This window comes from Argiope bruennichi, chromosome 1 (assembly GCF_947563725.1).
Source record: "Argiope bruennichi chromosome 1, qqArgBrue1.1, whole genome shotgun sequence".
Classification (NCBI taxonomy): domain Eukaryota; kingdom Metazoa; phylum Arthropoda; class Arachnida; order Araneae; family Araneidae; genus Argiope; species Argiope bruennichi.
Genome location: NC_079151.1, coordinates 147,054,389 through 147,078,920, shown reverse-complemented (window position 1 = coordinate 147,078,920; position 24,532 = coordinate 147,054,389). Strand labels below are relative to the sequence as shown.

Below are 24,532 nucleotides of genomic sequence, written 5' to 3'. Positions count from 1 at the left end.
TCCTTTTATATTGATTGAAATCATATGTATTTGCACCCTGATTCTATTTTCCGACGATGTGAAATATGCAAACGCTTCTGAATCCTTTTATATTGATGTATCAAAATCATATACATTTGAATGCTGATTCTATTTTCCGACGATGTGCGACATTTAACACGAGAAAAAATGAGAATGAACAAAGTTCTTAGTTACAAAATGGCACTATTTCAATATTTATCATTTACGATTAAAATTTTGATTTAAACCTTTAGAAAAAAAATGTAAGCATAACATTCCTTGTTAAACTTTTCATTTTACTTTACGAATTATATTAAATAAGTCAGAATGGAAGAGGGTTTATTGTATTTAAAAATTCAATAAATTCTTAACTTCACATTTTAAGCAGGACACAATTTTGAAGAAACGAATTCCGAAGTAAACCGCAAAATGAGCAAAAAGGGGTGAGAAATCAAAACGAACATGTTTGGCAACAATTTTAATTACAATAGAGGACTTACGCCTATTTTTAAGGCTTAGTAAACAATGGACTTCTGTACTTATGATTTTTTTTGTTTTACCTTTTTTTTTGTGTGTGTGTGTGTTCTAAAGCATTTTTTTAAAACTTACGAGTGAATTTTTTTAAACTATGAATGAAAACTAACAGATAATAGAGAATGACACTTTAAATATATTCAAAGATTTATTTAAGACCTAACATTCTTTTGAATGATATTTTTACATTCCCCGTTTGAATTCAGAATATGTATCCATTAGATCTATTTTCATCATCAATAAGAATAATTTTCATTAAGTTTTAACAACCTTTTTCTATTAAAAACATATTTTTTAATTATAGCAATAATTTTAAACCAGCCTAAATGATACATATTATATATATCATGCTTTATAATAACGTGGAAATATCCGGAAATTCATATAAAGAAACTAATCTCTTGATCAACATTTAACTCATGTGGGCACTTTTAAGGAAAGTCTTAACACCGAATCGAGCCTCAGTCGACCTTTTACTGCGCAAGATACAAATCGAAATCGCAGAGCTTCATCCAAGGTACTTTAAAAAAATCAACCCTATTATTAGCATCTACCTGTTCTTTTGTTAGCGATCTTCTTTCATACAAAGATAAATTCTCGAATTGACTTGCACCTTTTTCTGTCCTACAAAATATATAATTTAAAAAAAAAAAAGCATGTTTTGGCATCAATGGAGCGGCAATCAAGCAAATGAGTAATAGTTTTTTTATGGGAGGGGGACGCGCCAAATGCTTTCAATCATTATTTCGTTCTTCCCTCCCCGCTAACCTTTTCTTTCTAACGCTGGACCTTTTCCAGAAAACCTCGGGAGTGATATCAGCTTTCGGAATACACAACAGACAGTAAAAAAAAAAAAAAAGTTCTATTTCTTGTTTTCCAGGAAATGAACTACTGGAAAATGTAGTATTCGAAATGATTTTGTGACTCGTTACTAGATAGTAAATGGATTCTTATTCGTTCCTGTTTGCAGAAAAATGAATATTGGAGGTTCCGAAACAAGAAAATGGATTCCGGCTATCCCAAGCCGATTTCTGTCGGGTTCGAGGGAATTCCGAACAGCATCGATGCTGCTTTTGTTTGGAGCGGGAACGGGAAAACTTACTTTTTCAAAGGTTTGTATTAAGTCGCAATATATTTGTACAACATAAAATAGAAAAAAAGAGAAAAAGAAAATAAAAATATACTTGATTTTTTTTAAATTAAATTTTAACTCTGAGAATTTTGATTGCACTCCTTACATTTATGATACTCTTATTAATGTATTTATTGGAAGTTGGAGTATTCTGAAAATAGCCTTATTTATTAGATATAAACGCTATCTTTATTTATACTTTTTAATAATGTATCGGATTTAAAAATTTCATAATGAAAGAGGACAGATAATAAATATTTTAACTCAATACCTATTTATTTTAATTTATTATATCCATTTTTAACATTATTTTAAAATATTGTTAAATAATAAGACTTGAGTTTGTACCAGAAAGATTTTTGCTCATCTGAATCTATTTGTTTATATATGTACGATTCTCATGTATAAAAGTAGATTTTCTAAAATGCAACAATCGATATAACAAAGGCATTATATTTCAAAAGACTGATTTCATTCATTTTTTTTATATAGAATTACCCATCATTGTGCACTATCAAGGGAAAAGATAATTATTTTAAAATTTTCAATTTAAATATTCAAATTAGGTGCAACTGTTTAAAAAATAATTCTCAAAATTAAGACTTAATTTTCTGCAATCTTTTGTCACAAATCAAAAACTGTGTGTTAAATTCCTTTCAATGAAATGATGGTGATGTTTGTTAGTATTAAATTAAGATCCACTTATACGTTTAGTGCACCTACTCTTTTTCCGCAAACATGATAATTGAATAATAAATGACGAGCCACAGGTTATCAGCTTGACGTTGCATTTCTTAATGAGTGTGTGACCCAGATCTCTATTGTTCCAAGCGTTTATTGAAATAAATATTTTCGCAGGCTCCAACTACTGGCGCTTCGACAGCCGCAGCGAGCCCCCCGTCAGCTCCCGCTACCCGCAGCCCATCAGCAACTGGGAGGGACTGCCCAACAACATCGACGCGGCCTTGCAGTGGGTCAACCAGAAGACGTACTTCTTCAAGGGAAGGAGCTACTACAGATTCAACGACAGGCTATTCTCGGTACGTCACTCTCTTCTTGAAAAGGAAAACCACCCTGCGAATGAATTATACTTTATTCTCACTGACTGATTATTCATAGAGTGGTCTTTTTGTAATTATTAATTAATTCTGCTCATTGATTCTGCTTTACTCTTGCAATCAAATGCAGAACGCCATAGGGCTTCTTAAACTGTAGGTTGAAAATGAACTGGTAGGTTCATTGTAGGCTGCTTGAAATGAAATTAGGACAGGTACAAAAAAGATGTGCTGGATTTCACACACCTCTCATCAATTCGTATTTACATACTCACATGTGTAGCCAATTGTAATATAACTACATATAAACAAATGTGATATAAAAAATAGTTTTTAATTTAAAGTGAGAAAAATAATTTTAACTTTGAATTCTTAAGTAATTATTATTTATTGTTAACACACGCACACACACACATTTAATATTTGTAGTAGGAACCAATATAAAGTATCGCGCTTTTAATGAATATGACATTATAAATTGAATTTGACAAATATTGCTGTTGTATAGTGGATAACATTGACAGATTTGCAACAGGAATGAATGATTATGTTATCATTTTTTCTGTTGCGCCAGTTTCGTGTATAAAATATGACGAAATCTGGGGTGGAACATTTTCAATGACCACTTACGTATTATTGTGCAGATTTGATAAGCGTACCGCACGAGATATTAGTCTTGTTATAAAATGGCATAAAAAAAAACAAGTCCTTGCATGCAGCTTATATTAAGACCAAAAATAAAGCTTTTTTTACATTAGGAGGGAAATCGAAAGTAAGTATTATGTATGCATATGTGGCTGTTTTTTTTTTTTTTTTTTTTTTTTTTTTTAACATGCAGATGGACAGACATTGCACAATCAAGCCTAATTTAACGAACACAGCATAGAAAAGGTTACTAAAGGAAACTTTAAAATATTGTATTTAAAAAAACACACACAAAAAATGCCGTTTGTTCAAAATCTGGTTGTTGGTACTTCTTTATATCGCCAACAGATGCTAAGTCTCCATGCCGCCTCAAGATGATCGTTAATGTACATGATATGGTAACATAACCTATAAAGGTTAGAAAAAAAATCTATGCATTCCGAAATAAAAAAAAAAAAAAAAATTTAACTGTAAGCCCTTCATCTTTAATAATGACTACTTTATTATCATATTTGCCTTAGCAACCATCTTGCTTTTTGACACTGGCGACTTGGCATTCTTTGGCGAAATGGCGTTGCAGTGGATTTCGACCTATGTAATGCTTAAAATACCGCCTTTTGTATTTCCAGTAACAGTGCATCTCATAAATGTACAACGTTTGAAGTACATATATTGTAATTAGTAAATACAACTATGATAAGATAAATTCGCTGTACAATAATGTATTTTTTTCTAACAGGTTGACAAAGCTGATCCTGCTTACCCTCGCTCTACTTCGGTTTGGTGGTTCGATTGCAAAGCTCAGTCCGCCAGCAACGAAGACATGACCAAGGCTTCCCTCAACGGTGGTGACAGGCATCCCATTTACATCGGCGGGGACGACAACATCACGTCGTCGACTCAAATCCCTGTGGAGAATGACTACGTGGACGCAGATGTTGTCGACGGTTCCGAGAAACTGGACGTCGACCTGCAGCAGAGTGGTGGCGATGACTTGTCGACTCCATCTCCACGGAATGAGGCCCTGGATGCCAATTCCGCAGCCTTCTCTTGCGCAAATCTGTTCCTCTCTTTGCTGCTGGTGGTTGTTCTTCAGGCCCACAGGCGGCAGATCTTATGACTTTGAATGGCTTTATGGAAGTGTCGCTAGTTCCGACTCGTTTTATTTCGTGCTGAAGAATCAGGGCGAACTTTTTTTTTTTCTGTTTTGATTTTGTGCCATTCTTTAGGGGGGGAAAAGCATACTGTGTGATGAAATCTGGAAGAATTGCGGATTCATTAACTATCATATTGTGTTTGCAATTCCCAGGGTCGAATTATCAAGTAGGCAATTGCAAAAGGGTTCTGCAATGAAGGGGAATAATTTGGATTTAATTTGAGTAATTTAAGTGTGTGCCTTTCAGTTGCAAAGCCTGTGCACTCAAACTTATTCAAATTAAAATAATGTGTTGTTTTAAATTTCAGACGATTAGTTTGAAATCAGTGCGATCCTTATTATTGTTATTATTTATATTTAGCTGATTAATTTACAAACAAACGACTTTTGCAACTTTAATATTCGAGTATGTAAAGTGCTTTTTAAAAAGTCTGCGATATTTTTATCTATTTAATATTATATTCAATTTCAAATGTTTTTTTATATTTCAAATGCTGAAATCTACTCTTTTTTATTATTTTTCGCAACATTGGTTGCTTAACAATTGCTTATATTAACATTAGATTGAAATCAATAGAGAAATATCTAGTTCTTAGGGAAAAGGACCCTCCCTCCTTCGAAACTTTCATCACCCAAGAATCCGTATAGCGTAATCCGACCCTGGCAATTTTCTTTGTATTTGTTCTCAATTTGTTTGTCTATTACTATGGTATGCATTTTTTTCTCTCACTTTTCCAGAGTCATACAAATATTTTTTATACTTTGATTGTTTGTTAACTAAGTCTTTGGATTGTTGGTTGAGGGGAAAAGTAGTCGCATCTTTCTGAAGCTGATTTGCGTGCTAATATGTAATGTATCAAAAAGTGTAACAGTTTAAATTCTCTGCTCAACATATTAAGACTCAGTATTTCAATTATTCTTTATTCTGCTATTAAACAAGTTGCTGGCAACTATTGAAACATTCTTTTGACAATTAAGAGTGTTTCTTTGCTGTTATTTTCATTCGCATATTTTCATAGTGCCAATTTATTTTTGAGCATCGGTTCATGTCGCCATCTATCGTAATTAGATTGTACTAATCAGTATTATTAAATTTTATTCCGCTTCAATTTTTATTGCATCAGATCGAGGCTTCTTAAATTATAAGCCCCAATACCAAGTAGGCAGATAGAAAACGTTGTTTCTTTAAATGTTTTGTTTTAATAAAAAAAAAAAAGACTTCGTAAAATTATCCCAATTTCCGATATTTTTATAAGAAGTATTACATATCCATTTAAATTGAAATTTTTCATTTAAAACTAATTAACGCGTCGTTTTATTGTTTATATATTAATTTTGAATTCGAGTTAAATTCTTTGATTGAAAATAGTTATCTACTTGAAAAAGAGACGTGTCTTTGAAAAAAAGTTAATGAAGCCATCCTTTACATCATAAAAACCATCTATAAATTCAAAAAAGATCAACAGGTTATTTTATTTGATTTTATCTAAAAAAATAATTATCTTCCTATTGGTTTATTTATATGTGTATGGATTTATATTCGATTAAATTTGAATATACTATTATAGTTAAATACATTCATATTCACGTTTTTTACAATTGACATTTGGATTTTCAGGTTTTTTCAAAATTTGATTCATTTCACTAATAAATATTTCATATTTGGTAGAAAAGACCCATTTTCGCCTTTCGGTTTTCATGTTAGAATAATTGTGAAAGTTGAAATCATTCATAAAATTCTTTGATCTTTAGATTCAGCTATGGCTAAATCTTTAACTATGGAGCAATTGAGATCAAATCAATATTTTTCGGTGAAAAATCATTTACATGTAGTCATTAAATACATTTCACACATTTATTAGGATCTCGTTATCATACCTGTTTAAATAATTTTTTTTTCAAATAAATCTGAGTTTAATTTTTTTCAGTTCATTAGGAGTATATAAAAAAGCAGAACAGTTTTGTTAATTCATAATTTTAAGCATTGGAACAAATTGAACCACCTTTTGAATTTATCTACATTTTATCTACACCACCACAAACGTTATGCTTTGCATTCGAAACTTTTATCGCTGCATTTCAAATTTTGTACGAGCATTGTTTTGTTGCTTAAACAAGCACTTGTCTTTATGTTTTGATCTGATTTTTTTTTTTTTTTTTTTTTTTGGCATCTTTGTTCTTTTAAGTTTATCGTATCTAACAGCGAAATCTGTGATGTTCGAATTCTTGGAAGGTAGTTTACCCAGTGTTTATCGCTTGGACAATCGATTGTTGAGTCAACAAATTTTGAAAGTGAAATGAATGAGAATGTGAGAAATCAATAAATGTTATTTTTATGACCGATGAACCATTTGTTTTATCTAATGCAATTTCTGAATGGATTTTGTGTGGTGATCGAGTTTGTTAGTGATAGACGCGTGTGTGTTTGATGCAGATGTTGGAAAAGAATCGAATGGTTCGAATGTTGCTTACCTAAAATTTAGTTGGTTAGATGAACCGTCAACCAAAGTAGCTTGTTAACAAATTTTAACCGCATAATATCTTTAAACATGAAAAAATAAAAATTTGCAATATAAAAATTATTTTTAATATAGCAGGCAAAATTTTAAAGATTTCAGTAATTTAATTTTCTTAGATAAATAAAAATGTTTATTTTGCTTAATCTTTAAAAAAAAAAAAGAGAATTATTTGCTTCAACTTATAATATTTATTTAACGTATAGAATAAACATTTAACACTTTTTTCATATTTCACTTATTAAAACCTGTATGAATTCTGCTATTTTAATTTTAAAAAATGAAAAGATAAAAGTCTAGTTTTATTGATTTAATGATGTTTGCAATACAAATATCTTATATGAAAAGTACCCGTATAGTTGGTTATTCAATAAACATGTGTTTGAAATTTTTAAGTAGTTTTTTTCGAACAGTCATTTCAATTCGGCGTATTATTTCTGTGAAGTAATATATTTTGAAATTGAAATTATTTTTTCGATAAAACACATATTCATATCGGATAATTGTTACGCGGATATGCATCCACATATGTAGGATAAAGCAATAGTCCTATTATTTCTAGTCTTATTTAGATAAGCAACATTCTTCCTGTGTTTTTAAGTTTATTTCATACTTAAATTGTTTCCGAAGGTGCTTCACTCGAAATTTTGTTCATTTTCAAACAATATTTAAGCATTTGATGAATGCGAGTTTGGATACTTCGATAAGCATTTGATTCGGCAACATTCTGTATTCAAGTATTTATTTGTATTTATCTAATGATGAATGTTATGCATTTTTCCTTCGTTAAGCATTCACAAAAATAACATTTCGCCCGTCCTCCGAGTCGCCTCGACTTGAAAAATGGGCGAATTATTTGCTGCACAATATTTCATTTTCAAGGATGAATCCGTTACATTCATCATGTACTGTCAATTGTATATATAACTTATTGTACATGAGCACTCTTTACTTGTTATTCGTCTGTCATATTTCCAATAAACTTATAAAATTATGACTGTGTCGAAGTGTCTTCTTTGGGCGATCACGTACATAACTTTGATATTAATAGAAGAAAACAAAGGCTCATGACTCGCAAATCTTAAAACAAAAGATATTTTTAATTTTTTTTATAATTTATCATTTTGCGCAATATATTTTTGTGTTAAATATATAAAATCTTAATTTGCGTTAAATAAATTTTATATTTCCCGCTTTTTAATTTTGTTTGAGACTGAAAAAAAAGTTAATTATACCAGTTTTCTTATGGAATTATTTCTAATTATATCTCCTGTCTAGAAAACAAAAAATATTTCCTTAACTTACCAATGCAAGAATTATAAATGTGATTTTAAGTTCCTAATTGGAGAAAAAAAATTTAATCCTTTCTTTAATCGTAGTTAAAAATGCAGTAGAATATTTTATAACATTGTGTATTTTTGAGTCCAATTATTTTTTGAAAATGCAAAATAGCAATAAAGAAACGAGATTTTATCAAGCGACGAAAGACGGTTTATCACAAATTTTTATTTGTACTTTCTTGAAAGGTGAAAGATTAGAAAATATCCATAAATGTAAAATGTTAAAAAAAAATTACAAATTTAAATTTATTAGAGAATCATTATTTCCAAATATTCATGCAAGTTCTACATGTATTGAAAATATTACTTATTTTTAAAAGGAAATCATATAAGCTGTTAATTTTTTATTCATATACATATTATAACTTGAGCACGTTCCTTATAATTAGATAAATATGTATGATTGATGTAATTTAGGTTTCAATCTAAGAAAACAAAAATATTCTTAAATGTTATATTTTATTATAGAATCTTTTTGCCTAACATTTTATTATAAAGGCCACTTCATTCATGCAGAACATTCAATGCAAATTCTTCAGACAAAATTTGTTGACATAATAAATTTCAAATTGATGTTTCACACTACTTATTCGGAATATGAATGAGTCTTTCGCTGCATTATATATTGCAATAGATTAAATAATAAAACATGTATTAACTTTTTTTTTTAAATTAAGAAATGGTGAAATCATATATTAATTGATGTTCTGGCAGAAATTGTTCGCAATAAACTTCTTTGACATCTGCACGAAGTTCCGTTCTTCTAACAACACATGCAACAACGTCACAATTACATACAACACTTCAAAACTTTCCTTGTTGCTGAAATATGTCATTTATTTAGAAAACTTTAATATCATGTATTTGATTGCGAGCAAAGGATTTTATTTTCTTGTTCAGAATTCCACTGCCAATCTGAAATATCTTTCATTTCTCCATTTCTCTTTCCTTCTTTATTAAGTCGAAATTACAATTGCCAATCAAAGTAAAACAGTACGTATAATTGACAAACTTCTTTCGAGATACAAATAATGTACTAACAAGCGAATATTTACATTTAACGTTTTTTTATATTGAATAAATTTACATTTTTAAAACAAAAAAGTTTTATTTCAATTCGGGATAATTTCTTCTAAATGAAGAAAATAAATCTCTGCAAATTTTGAAGACAGAAGCGTGAAAATATTGTGCCTGCGTAGATGAATGCGAGTTAAATATTTTTCTCGTTGATTCGTTTACACAATTTGGGACATATAAAAATACTTTTTTTAAACTTTTTATTATCTAACGCCACAAAGTCAAAGTGATTTCATACAATTCTTCCTCCCCCTAATATTTAATATAATAAAACAATTGTATTAAAAGTATATATATATATATATATATATATATATATATATATATATATATATATATAATATTATAAAGTGCAATGTTTACTAAAACAAGGATTTTCTCCAATTTTTGTGGATACTTTGTTTTTTTTTAAAGTATGTTTTAATCATGAAAAGTATCAAAAACTTTCAATAAACAGGCAGGCATAGGGTCGAAATAGGCCATACTTGAAAATATTAAATTCTAGTACTTATTGCTCGAATTGCTTTCCCCTGTATTTCCCATTTATTTTTATGAATTATTGATTATAAATATCATAAACGTCAAACATCTACGCTTATAAATACTATATTTAGAATAACTATATAAATTTAATTAAACAGTTAAGAATCTGATTAATTACACTTGCCAAAATGTTAAAAAAAGAATCTGATTAATTATAATGTTAAAGTTGTTCTAATATTTTATAATGCTGAATATTCATAGTTTTTAAGAAATTTATTTATTTCGAAACTAAGCTAAAAACTTATTTAACCCCCGATCTGTCTGCGGTTCCTTTCCGCCAGAGAACTGCCAGAGAACAGAATTTGAAAGGCAAAGTGCTCCACCATTCACTAGTGAAAGTAGTCTCCCCAAAACTTTCTCGCATACTTTCTAATAAAGGTATTATCACAGAGAACGCCTTGTCTGGCATTAGCGTACATTAGTTACAAAATATTAGTCTTTGGCTTGAATTTAGCATTTTTGCTGAGTTTATCGTGTCACCCTCGTTGGGTTTTTTTGGCGATTAATCCCTGCACTCTTATTAATAGTATCCGAAAATCGAATTTGTGTTTTTGCCGCTTTTTTTTTCAACCTTTTGAAACCAAAATTTGGCACAAAACTAAAATTGCAATCATAAAATCACAGACGAAATTTGATATATTGAAGTCATGAAGTTTTTGAGTTACCGTGTTTTGCATACTTCTGAAAGTACAGACCGACAGACGTTCATCTCCTTTTTGGATTTGGCTCAAAATTTGATATGTGTCTATAATATAGCGACTAAATTTGCATACTGGATTTCATCCATCTAGCTCACATCATTTTATTGTTATAATGTTAAGTTATATTCGAACAGCCGGACACGCAGACTTCCTCTGAACGAATTTTGCCCAAAATTTGATGGAAATCTACAAGTTCGGTGTAAATACCGCATGCTAAATTTCATCCGTTTAGTTAAAATCATTTTTGAGTTATCTTTATCACAAGCAGGCAAACGGACGGACATTTTCTAAAAATGTGTCTCAGGGATGTGACAGGGGAAAACATGAGGATTCATCAAAATCTCGAGTTCAGATTTTCTGACGTTACAATATTTACTTTGTATACGAGAAAGTAAAATGGTTTATTTAAATGGTAAAATGATTAATTAAAATAATCAGTTATTCAAATGTTTGCGACTGTTTTATTTTCACGATTGAACGTTCAATCAATCTGATAAATAATAAATTATATGCATTATGATACTAATTTGACTATTTTGCGAAAGACTCTTGCATCTTTTGCGTTCATACTATGAAATAGCAATGTTGTATTATGCTGCGAACCGACCCTTGACCCATTTGAGGACGTCGTTCTTATCACAGTGCCAACCTGAGAAAATCAAGTTATCTGTTTCAAAATAAAGTTCACATTGTTTGAAAAGGCATTGATTCTTATCGCAGGAAAAAGCACTTGAAATGCTTTCACCTGCCATTTTTTTATCATAATATTTATATTAGAGAGAAGATAACATTTTTAAGATTCACGATCCTCGATGAAAAAAAAAGAATAACATTCTAAAACCTCAATATCGTTTTCAAACGATGTAATTTTTTATGCTGGTCAAAGTCGCTTTTTACAATAAATTTTCCCTTAACTGATTATTCAGATTAGTTATTACATATTATTATAATTTAGACCACATTTTATAATTATGAAAACTGGTAATGGCCATTATGACAAGTGGTAAAATAAATAATGATCACATATTTATTTTTTCAATGGAATATTTTTTTTATCATTATTCTTGACATTTTTATTTTCATAAAAATACAATAGAAAATACTTGTATATGGTGGATCCAATTATTATCAGTATTTTCTATTTATGTATGTATCTGCGTAATTATTTTTCTCTGCATTATAATTTATAATAGATTTTTAAAAGAAAATGAAAATAATATTTGGAAACTTATAAATAATAAATGTATGAAAATAATAATTATTATTTATTAAATCGACAATATTTACTCACTCAGTTAAAAGGCAAAGTAACCATCGTATAGCTAGCTGAGAACTGTGAAAAATTTCCTAGATGGATAGATAATTAATTACCTGTTCATTTCCTAGATAATTATCTCAGAAATTTTATTGATTCAATTAAAATTCCTGAGTCACTATCATCAAACTGTTCAATGGCAGGGTTGAAAACTGATACGAAGGGATGGAACAAAACCGTAAAAACTGTTTGGTTTAAAACAGGTATTGACCTCTTTATTATGTCATTCAATAGCAACCATTAAAATTCTTGTGTTTTAAAAAGTACAAAAGCGTTTAAAAGTGTTTATGTATTATTTTAGTCTACCTATACGGTACTAGGAATATTTTTTGTACAGGAATCTAAGAAGTCTGAATTATTACATTACTAGTTCATCTTCGCATTTCATGCTTGTACGTGGTTGAATGATAAATGCGATCAGTATCCAAGAAATATCAAGTTAAATAATTTTTTTATTTTAGAATGCAATATTACTAAAAAAGATTCGTCATTAGAAAATATTAAAAAAACATTAATTCATTATTTAACGATAATTAATCTTTTCTTATTCCACTACATCTCTTTTTTTCTTCTTTTCATTAGAGTATAGAATTTACGAGTTGAAAAATGTTTCATCTTATTTAAAGGTTAAAAAGTGTTTAAAATATTATAAAAAGCGTATTAAAATCAAACCGTGCATTCATAAAAACATTAAGCAAATAAGGATGAAATACTTAAAAAGAATTGAATATACACCGAATCAAAATTTAAATCTCGCTAAAAATAGCTCATAATTTGTTCATTCGGTTATTTTATATTTCACAAAATTTTAATAAAGTTAAGATTTTTACTTTCGTAGTTTATTAAAAACGCACTGGCTCTTATTTCAGCATGTAATTTTTCGGAGAGATATTTTTCAGCGCAATTCCAATTTTAAAAAACTTTTTTAAAAATATATGAATTATTAAATTGTATGGCTGTATACTATGCAGTGGGAATGTTTGTTGGCAATTATGAGTGAAAATGCTACAACATCCTTAAAATTCTTTTTGGCATGCGAATAAAATATTAAATTTTAAAATGAGGACATTCCTATTTATTATTTCCTGTTCAGGGTTTTATGGCCTAATTGACATTGCGCAGCAGGACTTAAAATGGTGGGAAGAATATAAAACTGCATTAAGTATTCAAGTCATGAAAACTATTAAAGCACACGTGCGGGTGCGCTATCCAATTGTTTGCTTTGACAAGGAGAAGTAAAAATTGAAAGCGAGCATTCAATGATTCCTGAAAATATTAGCTATTCGATAAAACACAATCGCAGCTATTTAACCGTTAAAATTACCGTTTATTTTTGTAATTTTGTATTAAGATAACCATTTATTTTTGTAATAAGAAAACCATTTATTTTTGAAATATTGTAATAAGAAAACCATTTATTTTTGTAATTTTAACTTTTTGTTACAATAGATGCAATTAAACAACACTACGTTAAAGACATATCTTAATGAAAGTAATTATGGCTATTTACACAAATATTAAAGAATAAAAAAGTCTATTATAATAATGATATCAATTTCATTTTTAATTATTATATTCGTTAATAATTAAAAATGGCTTAGCTTTTGGTAATAATTTCGGAAATATAACAGACACTTTTTTAAAAAGTTAATTAAAAAATATAAACGACAACCAGAAGAAATTAGCTGACACATAAAAATAGCTTGCAATAATGAACGATAAATTATTTAGCATGAATAGTAACTAGTTGGACAGTCCTTAGATAGGCAGTACTTAAATTTACAGCTTAACATAATTAATTTCCGAGGTCGGTAGGCTTAGATGCTCATAGTCTTGCAGTGCATTGTACTGCCGTACTTTGGATTGGCGAATAGGTTGGCGCACTGGCATTATTAGAGAGTGGTAAAGTTCGAGGGGATTGGTGCATTGGCATTATTAGAAAGTGTTACAATGGGATTTAAATCCGTTGATTGTGGAGGAGAAGGCTGCTGAGCTTTGATATAGTATAGCAGCCTGAGCTTCACATTGCGAGCAGTGCGTTTAGGATCAGTGGCCTGAGTAAACCAAGAATCAACTCCAAGGTTTAAATACTGTGCGTTCTGTTTCAAATTTTGTTTTAAATTTGATTAAAAATTAAATTTTTGATCAAAGGAGATTGGGAGGGATGAAATTTTAATTTCCCTTAATTTTCTATTAACTCTATTACCTTAAATCTATAGTGGGGAAAATTTGCCTTTTATGCTCATAAAGAATAATTGAAAATTTCGTTGTAATATTGCAATATCTTGAAGCGTCACAAAAAGCTTGAAATGTGAAAAAGAAAAACTGACACATTTTAAAATGGGCCTTTAAATTTATTTTTTCGATCTCAGTTTGGTAATAGAGAGGAAAAAGTGTCTTTTAGGTTCAATTTTTTTTTAAAATTTGGTTGCAATACTTTAACATCTTGAGGTGCGCAAAAAATTTAAAGTTTGTAAAAAATTGAAAAATTTATAATACAATAACTTAACTTTATAATATAATAACTTATAATTTATAATACAATAAAAATTTATAATATAATAATTGAGTATATAATTTAAATTTATATACTCAATTTTGGGAGCCACTGTATATATATAGCCGATTCAAAAATTATATTGACGCGGCACAATTGGCATAAAAACACAACTGTTAATTAGTTTTGAATATCAAGTAGTCCTGGATTTGAAAGTTAGCGATATATGATTAATGGAAGTTTGAAATTAAGTTTTAGATGTGCATTTTGAAATAAGAATTCGGCTTCCATCGTCATTGAAGATTTCTTTGGTAACCAGAAAGCAGGTTAAGGTCCATTGGATAACAAAAATTAAGTCTGAAAATTGAATAAAAGGATTTGTTAGCTTGATATCTAAAAGATCTGTTGCGGCATAAATCGTAAATATTTTATTTAAAAGTAGCTAACGATTATTTTAATAATTATAAATTTTATTTTGTAAATAGTTGTAAAATTCAGATTGGCAACAGTGATACTTTTGGAACTTGTTGTTTAAAAAACGATGCTAGAATGTTGAATGAAAATAAGGTGATGTAAATTTGATAATATTATCTATATGTAATATTTAGTTTTATAGTACGTTGTCTGCATTTTATTTTTGTTGATGCACGAACACAACAATTGGTGACCCTGGTTTTACGATGACAACGGATAGCGAACATTCTACGACTGAAACAACTACTGTTATGGATGCCGAAGCAAATAAAGTAAGCATAAAAATTCCACCATTTTGGTGTGAAAAACCAGACATTTGGTTTTATCAAGTTGAAGCTCAGTTTGAAATAAATAAAATTTCTACTGAAGAAACTAAATTCAACTATTTGGTTTCCCAGCTTGAACCGAAATATGTTGAGCATATATGGGATATTATTAAGGACACTAAGCCTAATAAATATGCCCTGGCGAAAGAAAGACTTTTAAATATGTTCAAAGAAAGTGAAAACAAGAGAATTCAGCGCATAGTTACTGGAATAGACCTTGGCGATAACAAGCCAAGTCAGCTTTTGCAGAAGATGAAAAATTTAGGAGCGGACGATTTTTCAGAAAAAGTGTTGAAATCTTTATGGCTGGATAAAATGCCTGATTTTATTCGAAATATTCTTCTTGTAAGTGAAGAAGGTTTAGACAAACTGGCTACGATGGCTGATAAAATTCATGAGATGAAATCGGAAAAGGAAGTTTGTGCTGTTTCGCCAAATGTTAACTATACTGATGCTTTATTTGCAAGAATAGCTGCTTTAGAACAAAAAATTGATTCACTGCAAATAAATGACCGTTCTAGATCCAAATTTATAAATCATCGCCGGAATATATCTCGAAGCCGCAGTCGTTCAACTAAGCGATTTAACCAGAAAGGTAAATATTGTTTTTATCATTTTAAATTTAGCGATCGTTGCCGACCTGAAAAATGTTACTCGCCATGTGCTTGGGGCGAAAAGGCGGGAAACTCCAAGATGCAACAGGATTAGCGGCTACCGCTGTTGCTGATATTAATGAAAGCCGCAAGTTTCGTTTATTTGTAAAGGACAAAAACACAGGACTGTGGTTCTTAGTGGATTCAGGAGCTGATGTTAGTCTTATTCCTGCAACTCATCGAAATAAAACAACAGATGATTTTAAACTATATGCGGCGAATGGAACAGAAATTCCTACTTATGGAATTAAAATTTTGAACTTAAATTTAGGACTTAGAAGAGAATTTAAATTTCCTTTTATATTAGCTAAAGTTGATAAAGCAATAATAGGAGCTGACTTTTTGAATAAATTTAAGCTTTTAATAGATATTCATAACAAACAACTTATTGATGGAATAACTAATCTGTCCGTTCGACACCACGTAACAACAATATCTGTTGATGATGTTATTAGTACTTTGGATAAAACTTCTAAATATGCTAATTTGTTACAACAATATCCAAATTTAACTAAACCTAATTTAACAGTATCTAAATTTGAACATGATGTTGAGCATTTTATCACAACAAAAGGACAACCTACTTATTCCAAAGCTAGACAACTGGATTCCAAGCGATTACATATAGCAAAACAGGAATTTCAATACATGTTAGAAAATGATATTATTCGACCATCTAAATCACAATGGTCCAGCCCTCTTCACATGGTGCCTAAGAAAGATGGTTCCTTCCGACCATGTGGGGATTATCGACGTTTGAACGCTCAAACCATACCAGATCGTTACCCTATACCTCGATTAGACGATTTCAACCACATTTTAAAGAATACTCGAATATTTTCTAAAATCGATTTGCATAAAGCATATTTCCAAATTCCGATTAATGAAGCTGATAAGAAAAAAACTGCTATTATAATACCTCTCGGCTTGTATGAATTTAATGTAATGAGTTTTGGTTTGCGTAATGCTCCTTCCACCTTTCAAAGATTTATCAATGAAGTATTTAGAGGACTAAATTTTGTTTTCCCATATTTAGACGATGTTTTAATTGTGTCGACTACAGAAGAAGAACACGTAAAACACTTAAAATTAGTTTTTGATAGATTGCAAAAATATGGATTGAGACTTAATATTTCTAAATCTATTTTTGGAGTTAAAGAACTGGAATTTTTAGGATTTTTAATTACAAGTGAAGGATCAAAACCTCTTCCTGAAAAAGTTAAAGCAATTCTCAATATTAAACTGCCAGAAACTATTCATCAACTACGGACTTTCCTTGGAATGGTTAATTTCTACCGTCGTTTTTTGAAGAACGCCGCTAGTACTCAAGCCATTTTACACGAATACTTAAAAGGATCAAAGAAAAAAGATAATCGGAAAATAACTTGGAACAAGGAAGCCATTGAGCAGTTTGAAAAATGTAAAAAAGATTTGGCAAATGTTGCTGTGCTATCTCACCCAAATCCTGAATTACCTCTTTCATTGTGCACAGATGCTTCCAATACAGCAGTGGGTGCAGTTCTACAACAACTTGAAAATGGTAGTTGGAAACCAATTGGATTTTTTTCCAAGAAGCTTAACCACGCACAACAAAATTACAGTGCATACGATCGGGAACTTCTCGGAATTTATTTATCCATTAAATATTTCAAACATATTCTAGAAGGAAGAAAATTCACAGTGTATACTGACCACAAGCCATTAATCTACGCATTTTTGCAAAAATCCGATAAAGCATCTCCACGCCAAATTAGACAACTTCAATATATTTCAGAATTCACAACAGAAATTAAATACATTACAGGAGAAAGTAACGTGGTAGCGGATACTTTATCAAGAATGGAGGAAATTGCCTTAATAGATTATGAACTAATTGCCAAGGAACAAGTACAAGATGATGAATTTCGAACCTGTCAAAAATCTACAAGTTTGTCATTTAAAAAATATCCCCTTCCATCTGGAAAATATTTATGGTGTGATACTTCAACACAGCATATTAGACCTTATATACCAAAACATTTTCGCATGAAGATATTTCATCAATTTCACGGATTGTCCCATCCGGGAATTAAATCAACAGTAAAATTAATTTCTTCAAAATTTATATGGCCAAATATTAAGAAAGATGTCCAGCAGTGGGCGAAGTCGTGTATTCCATGCCAAAAGTCTAAAATAACCCGCCATACAAAATCAGTATTGGGTGAATTTCAAAAACCATCAGGAAGATTTCGAGAAATACATATCGATATTGTAGGTCCACTACCACCTTCAAATGGTAACACCTACTGTCTAACATGTATAGATAGATACACGAATTGGATGGAAGCTATTCCGCTGGAAAACATCTCTGCGGAAACAATATCAAAAGCTTTTTATAACAACTGGATAGCAAGATTTAGAGTACCTTGGAAGCTTATTACTGATCGTGGAACCCAATTTTCATCCGAGATATTTCAAAATCTGTCAAGAATCTGCGGCATTAAGCTTTCACATACTACAGCCTATCACCCTCAGTGTAACGGAAAGGTAGAAAGACTACATAGATCAATAAAGGCTGCTTTAAAAGCCCACAATAATGTATCTTGGAGTGAAACGTTACCAACAGTACTTTTGGGTTTACGAACTGCGATCCACGACGATACTAATTATACAATAGCAGAAATGGTGTATGGAGAGAATATCAAACTTCCTGGAGAATTCTTTGATGCAAATATACCACATATGTCACCAGGAACATTTGTAAATGATTTACAAAATGTTATGGAATTGATGAGACCAAAAGAAACTCAACAAAAAAGTCATCCAAAAATATTTGTGCACAAAGATTTAGAATCAACTTCTCACGTTTTCCTTCGCATTGATAGAGTACGAAAGCCACTCGAACTCCCTTATGAAGGTCCATATTTTGTTATCAGCCGTACACCAAAATATTTTACTCTGAGGATAAAGAATAAAGAAGTGAATGTAACTATAGACAGATTAAAGCCAGCGTATCTACTACCACAAGAAAATCCTGAAGAGCAGCTTGCAACTCCAACTTGTGTGAAGATTACACCTGCGTCCCAACCAGCTAAGATTCAAACCAAGGAAACTGTATCTCAACCTGATCTTAAACCAGCCTTAAGACAATCTCGAACTGGTAGAATCATTAAGACGCCATTGAGATTCAAAATTTAAATGTTGACTTTTTTTGCCTCCTTTATGTTACTACTAAAATATTTACTTCCTACTTTCTAACGTAACGTTCGTTACTGGTAGGGGAGTATATGTTGCGGCATAAATCGTAAATATTTTATTTAAAAGTAGCTAACGATTATTTTAATAATTATAAATTTTATTTTGTAAATAGTTGTAAAATTCAGATTGGCAACAGTGATACTTTTGGAACTTGTTGTTTAAAAAACGATGCTAGAATGTTGAATGAAAATAAGCTGATGTAAATTTGATAATATTATCTATATGTAATATTTAGTTTTATAGTACGTTGTCTGCATTTTATTTTTGTTGATACACGAACACAACAGATCCTTGAAGAGCAAGCGGAAGGGGTGAAATGCAAGCCATGCTCTACCTTCAAATGATATTAACGGGCCAGGAATGCAACAATTTAGTAACAAAAAAACTATTTTAACATCTTAAGTTTAACTGTCCAGTTGCGTATCCCACGTAATGGAAATCAATCTATTTTCTATTGCATCCCGCGTTTTTCGCAGTTTAGTGTATTTATTTTTACGATTACAGATTTTTATTATACCATATTATTATCTTGTAACAGTTCACTTTCTTTGAAAAATATTTGAACTTATTTGCAAATATCGCATTTAAGTAGTGATGTGATTTTAAAAGATTACACAGTCAGAGGGTTAAGCATATAAAAGTCAACCTTCTTATTTAAAATAATAACCATTCAAAGCAATTATAAAAAACGATTTAATTAACAATACTGATTCCTAATCTACTTAACAAAGGCATTATCTTCAAAATTTAAATTTTCAAAATCTTTAAATATGTTTCAAAAATGGAAGAACGTGAACAAACAGAAAATGTGTCTTGAACTTTCAAGCATTTTTTTAATTGACTCGCGAATTTAAATTTCGAAAATCCTTAATGCAGAACTCTGTTTAAAAAGACAAAAAAATCCCCCTTTCTGCTTTGAATGCATTGAAAGGGAGAAAAAAAAAAGAAGAGGAAAAAAAAAAAAGAATTTTAATTTTACTGTATTCCCCAAAGAAATTTCTTCATATTATTCAGCCCCATCCCTTTTAATTTTATATAAAATTTCGTGGGATATATAAAGTTTATAAACTTATATATGCATACAGATCGTCTATTTCGATCTTATCCAGTTTGGAATTGAGCAATAAAAAGTTTACTTTTCATCTAGAAGTGAGAAATGCATTTTTTCATTCCCGTCTGTTATTATTATTATTATTTATTTGTCTCCGGTCTAGCACTTTCATTCTTTTCTTTTATGTAGGTGTGTATTTGATTAGCTGCTCAAACCTGAGCTAGGCGTAAACGTTCTTACTGAATAAAAAAAGGCACTGTTTTTTTAAAAAATAGCGTGTTTTTTGTCGTTTTCAATGAATGCGTTACAACGTGACATTTTGCAAAAACATCCGCAATGTTAACAAAATTTCACTTAAAAACTAGTTTTTATAAAACAAGTTGATAAAAAAGTTTTTAATAAAATTAAAAAGGAAAATTAATTGATAAAAATTGGCCATGAATTAATCAACGCGAAATCGTTACTAAAATTTTTTTTACACTTCATTTAGAACAAAATTTGAAGTGCTCATTGCGGAACAGAATAGTCTCATATTAAAGCAACTCTTGGAGGCAGGGCCGACCATCTGGAGGGGTAACGGATGCTTTTCACTGGGGGCCCACGATTAAGAGGCCACCAACGTGATAAAGAATTAAAATAATGCTCTGAAATGTCATAGCGGGATGCAACGAAGAAAGGAAGAAATTTAACTGGAACAATCGATGGGTTTTGAAATATACGAAGTTTACAGATATATTAGAATTTAGAGCAAAAGTGCAACATATTATAAGCATAAAATACGGTCATTTACCTCAGCTACTAAATTAAATTGCATGCATTACTCTGATAATTCATACTATAAAATGTTTAATATTGTTAGATCCAATCATATCCATGCCAAGGAAGTATCCCTCTGGGTGTCAAGACTCGGTTTCAAAAAAGAAAATTAGCATCAAAAGAAAAGAAGAAAAACTACACTTCAAAAAGTCACGGGCAGATGTGTTTTCTTGTCTATGAAGTAATTCTGGCAATGAAATTTGGCATTGGCAATTTTAGAAGTTACAATTCAAGATTCAACCGATTAAGAAAGTTCCGCACAAACTACACAATGAAGCAATAAAAGTGTAGAATTTATTGATGCAAATAACAATAATACAGTAGTGTCCGAAGTTAAAAGTCTATTTATTCAATACAAGAAATGACATTTATTTTATGTTTAACTCTCTGCACTCGGATGATGACTATCAATCGCCATTCAAAACGGTGCATTCAAAGCTTTATTTATAAAGCTTATAAGTAAAAACAATTGTTCTCGACAGGGCTTTTAATTTAGCCAATAAAATTAAAACTAGAATCCAAAATTTAACTCATTTATAGACGAAGCAAAAGCAATAGCACGTAATTTGAATCTTTCAGAACGTTTTCCTGAAAAACGAATTTGAAAAAGAGAAAAATTATAATTCAAAACAGCAGAATATGAAATTATAAAAAGCCCAGTTGTGGAATTTAGATGCTATTTTTTTAACTCTGTAACTGATACTGTTATTGTACAGTTAGAAAATAGATTTAAAAGTACTTCAAATTAATCACTGATATAAAACTTTAGAAAAACATGAATTAGAAAAATGTTTCAAAAACTTTGCAACTTTTTATAATAACGATGGGTAATCCAGAGCTCGTAAGTTTGCATTAGGGCAAAATAAACACTTTTACCAGATGCTATTTAAAAGTGAATTAAATAAATAAAAAAGTAATAATAAAGATACAACAGATAATGTGCGTAACACAATTCCGTAATAATACAAGACAGACACAACAATAATAAACTTTGTGGTAAATTTAAGTGCATAAGGGATCTGTCGTCTGGAGCGACTACGTAGTGCATGTTTCAATTCGTGCAGCTGTGCAATTACGCTATTTTCAGTTTGCAGTCGATTAAAGTTGTTGTGTGCAATTATCTTTAGAGGTTTCTTGGCGCAATTTTGGCATCTCACTATTATAGCTTTGTTTACGTATTTTTAATCGAAAAAAAGAATGCACAGAAATAACGATACTTGAATTTTCTCTGTACTTCAAATGTCCAACTTTGAGTTTGACTATGAAGGACTGGGATATTAAAGTGAATTTTGTGGTAGAGAGAAAAATGGTATTTGGTAAAGGATTTTCATATGTTAGAGACCCTTGGATTCTGATTCTGAAGATAAAGCAAACAAAATTTTGAAATGGGAAACTGAAATTTAATGTTTAGTTTTTTAAATGCATAGTTAATAAGTTGAATATCAATGTTAGGCCGTTAAATTAAATGCAGAATAAATTGAAAAAATTCATTATTTGTTTTTTTAGTTCACAGTAGCTTCGATTTCTTTCCTCTGTAAGTAAATTATCAATATTCCATTTTTTTTTATCATGAGAATGTTTTTAGACTTAGTACCTTTTTAATAGTGATTTTAATAGTAAAATCGTTCGAAAGCTGCAAAATTTGGCACGTAGTTAATTCTTGGCAGAAGGTGCTCTCTAAGAAAGAAATTTTCAAAATTTCAATAGGATTTTTAATTAAAAATTAATCAAAATTTTAAGCTTTTTCTGTCAATAATAGTAATTCAGTTACAATAACAATGAAAAGCTAATTTCGAAATTAGCTTTTCATTCACCTCAATTTTATTTCTGTTAATTTTTATCCTTAATTTTAATAAATTTTTAAAAATTAATTTTAAACAGAATTTATAACTAGATTTTCATTGTTTTAATGAAATCCAAACCAATTTTATTGTTTCAACAAATCTTTCACTTGTGATAATTATTAACATCATGATTAAAAAATTTTTTTTCTTTTCTTTTCTTTTTTTATTTCACTGAAAATCAATTTCAAAGCTCTCTTTCGTTATTATTAAAGTAATGATTTCAATGAAGTATAGTATCTATCTAGTAAACTGCATAAAGTAGAAATAATTATGTACAAAATACAACGGTTAATACAATCCATCCAGACAGAAACAAGTGGGATGATTCAAGCCTAAAATATTTCTACCCTGAGACGCTTCAAGCCAGAAGTTCGAATTCCCTTTAAGCTTTTATACTACACGCCTTGTTGTATTTTTTCAAGTCTTAGTGAAACGCATAAAAGAAAGCTAAGTAATGTAAAAAGGGACATTAATGAACAATCGAAAACTACTTAAAATAATTTATTAGGATAAATATTTTAAATGAATTCTTTTTATCAAATTTCATTAAAAAATTCAACAAAATTTTAATGTCATCATCGTAGTTACGAATCTATAATATTATTTCCCAATAGTCTCAAAATGAGGAATAGAGATGTTCAAATATTTTAATGGATACTAAAATCTTCCGACTTAAATAAACAAACAAAAAAATATTTCTAGATGAAAACCAAATATAGATTATTGGAAGTGTAATAAAGAGAAGAATGTATCGAGAAATAGCTAAATGATTGTAAGAAAACAAATTTTTGGCCGTCTGGCAGAGCAAAGGCTACAAATTAGAATAAAATGCCAAAAGAAGAACTGAACACTTTCGCACTTAGGGAGAGAAAAATGAACTTGGCTTCGAAGATCTATTTGTTATATGCTTCGTTTGTGATTCGCAGACATAGGCGCAAAAGTAAATTTTAAAAATACCCTCGACTCAGAAATGTTGTTTCTAATGGCACTTGTCATAGACAAGCCCACTGACTTTAGAATTCACTGATTTTAAGCCAAGGGTGCTTCTCTTGTTTTTTCTCTAGCGCCATCTAGGACCAAGAGTACGACTTAGCTACGCACACGTCACAACCCTTTTTACGGGGCGGACTTCATTCATGCATTTCATTCACTCACCCCCATATCGAAACTTAGACCTGAATCACGGAACGATCACTCTTGATCCACTACCCCAGTGGTATTACTCTCGACATGGAGGGCATTGTGACCATGACAGACTTACATGGGCGCCAGCCACCATAGCACACGGAGAGTCTTCGGCCATTGGGGTTCGAACTCGCAACCCTAGGGACGCGAATCCAACGCCCTACTAACCAGGCTATCCCGGCTCTTGACTCAGAAATGAAAGGAGTAACTTATCTATTAGGCATCGCATTTTTTTAAAAACTGCTATTGGTGGAAAGGCAAAGATCCATGAATCGAACGTAGTTCTAGAAAATTCTTACATCCGATTTATACAACTCATATCATCGATTCGATATATTCTTGGATTTGAACTTTTCTCAAAATTTTACAGTAGGTTTAGGAGAGAATAAGAAACAGACTGGCAAAGACTATTTTCCTGCATTTTTTGATAGTGTA

General features: G+C 30.4%; 1 protein-coding gene across 2 annotated transcripts in view; it reads left to right on the top strand.

The window, feature by feature from the left end:
* LOC129963441 (stromelysin-3-like) overlaps positions 1–8,032 on the top strand; it is a 57,700-nt gene extending 49,668 nt beyond the window's left edge. For both annotated transcript variants that reach the window (XM_056077819.1, XM_056077810.1), the window contains exons 9-11: positions 1,505–1,646; positions 2,525–2,706; positions 4,106–8,032. In XM_056077819.1, the coding sequence (XP_055933794.1) occupies positions 1,505–1,646; positions 2,525–2,706; positions 4,106–4,486 (705 nt within the window). In that variant the 3' untranslated portion in view covers positions 4,487–8,032. The remainder of the gene's footprint in view (positions 1–1,504; positions 1,647–2,524; positions 2,707–4,105) is intronic.
* The last annotated feature ends 16,500 nt before the right edge of the window (positions 8,033–24,532 follow it).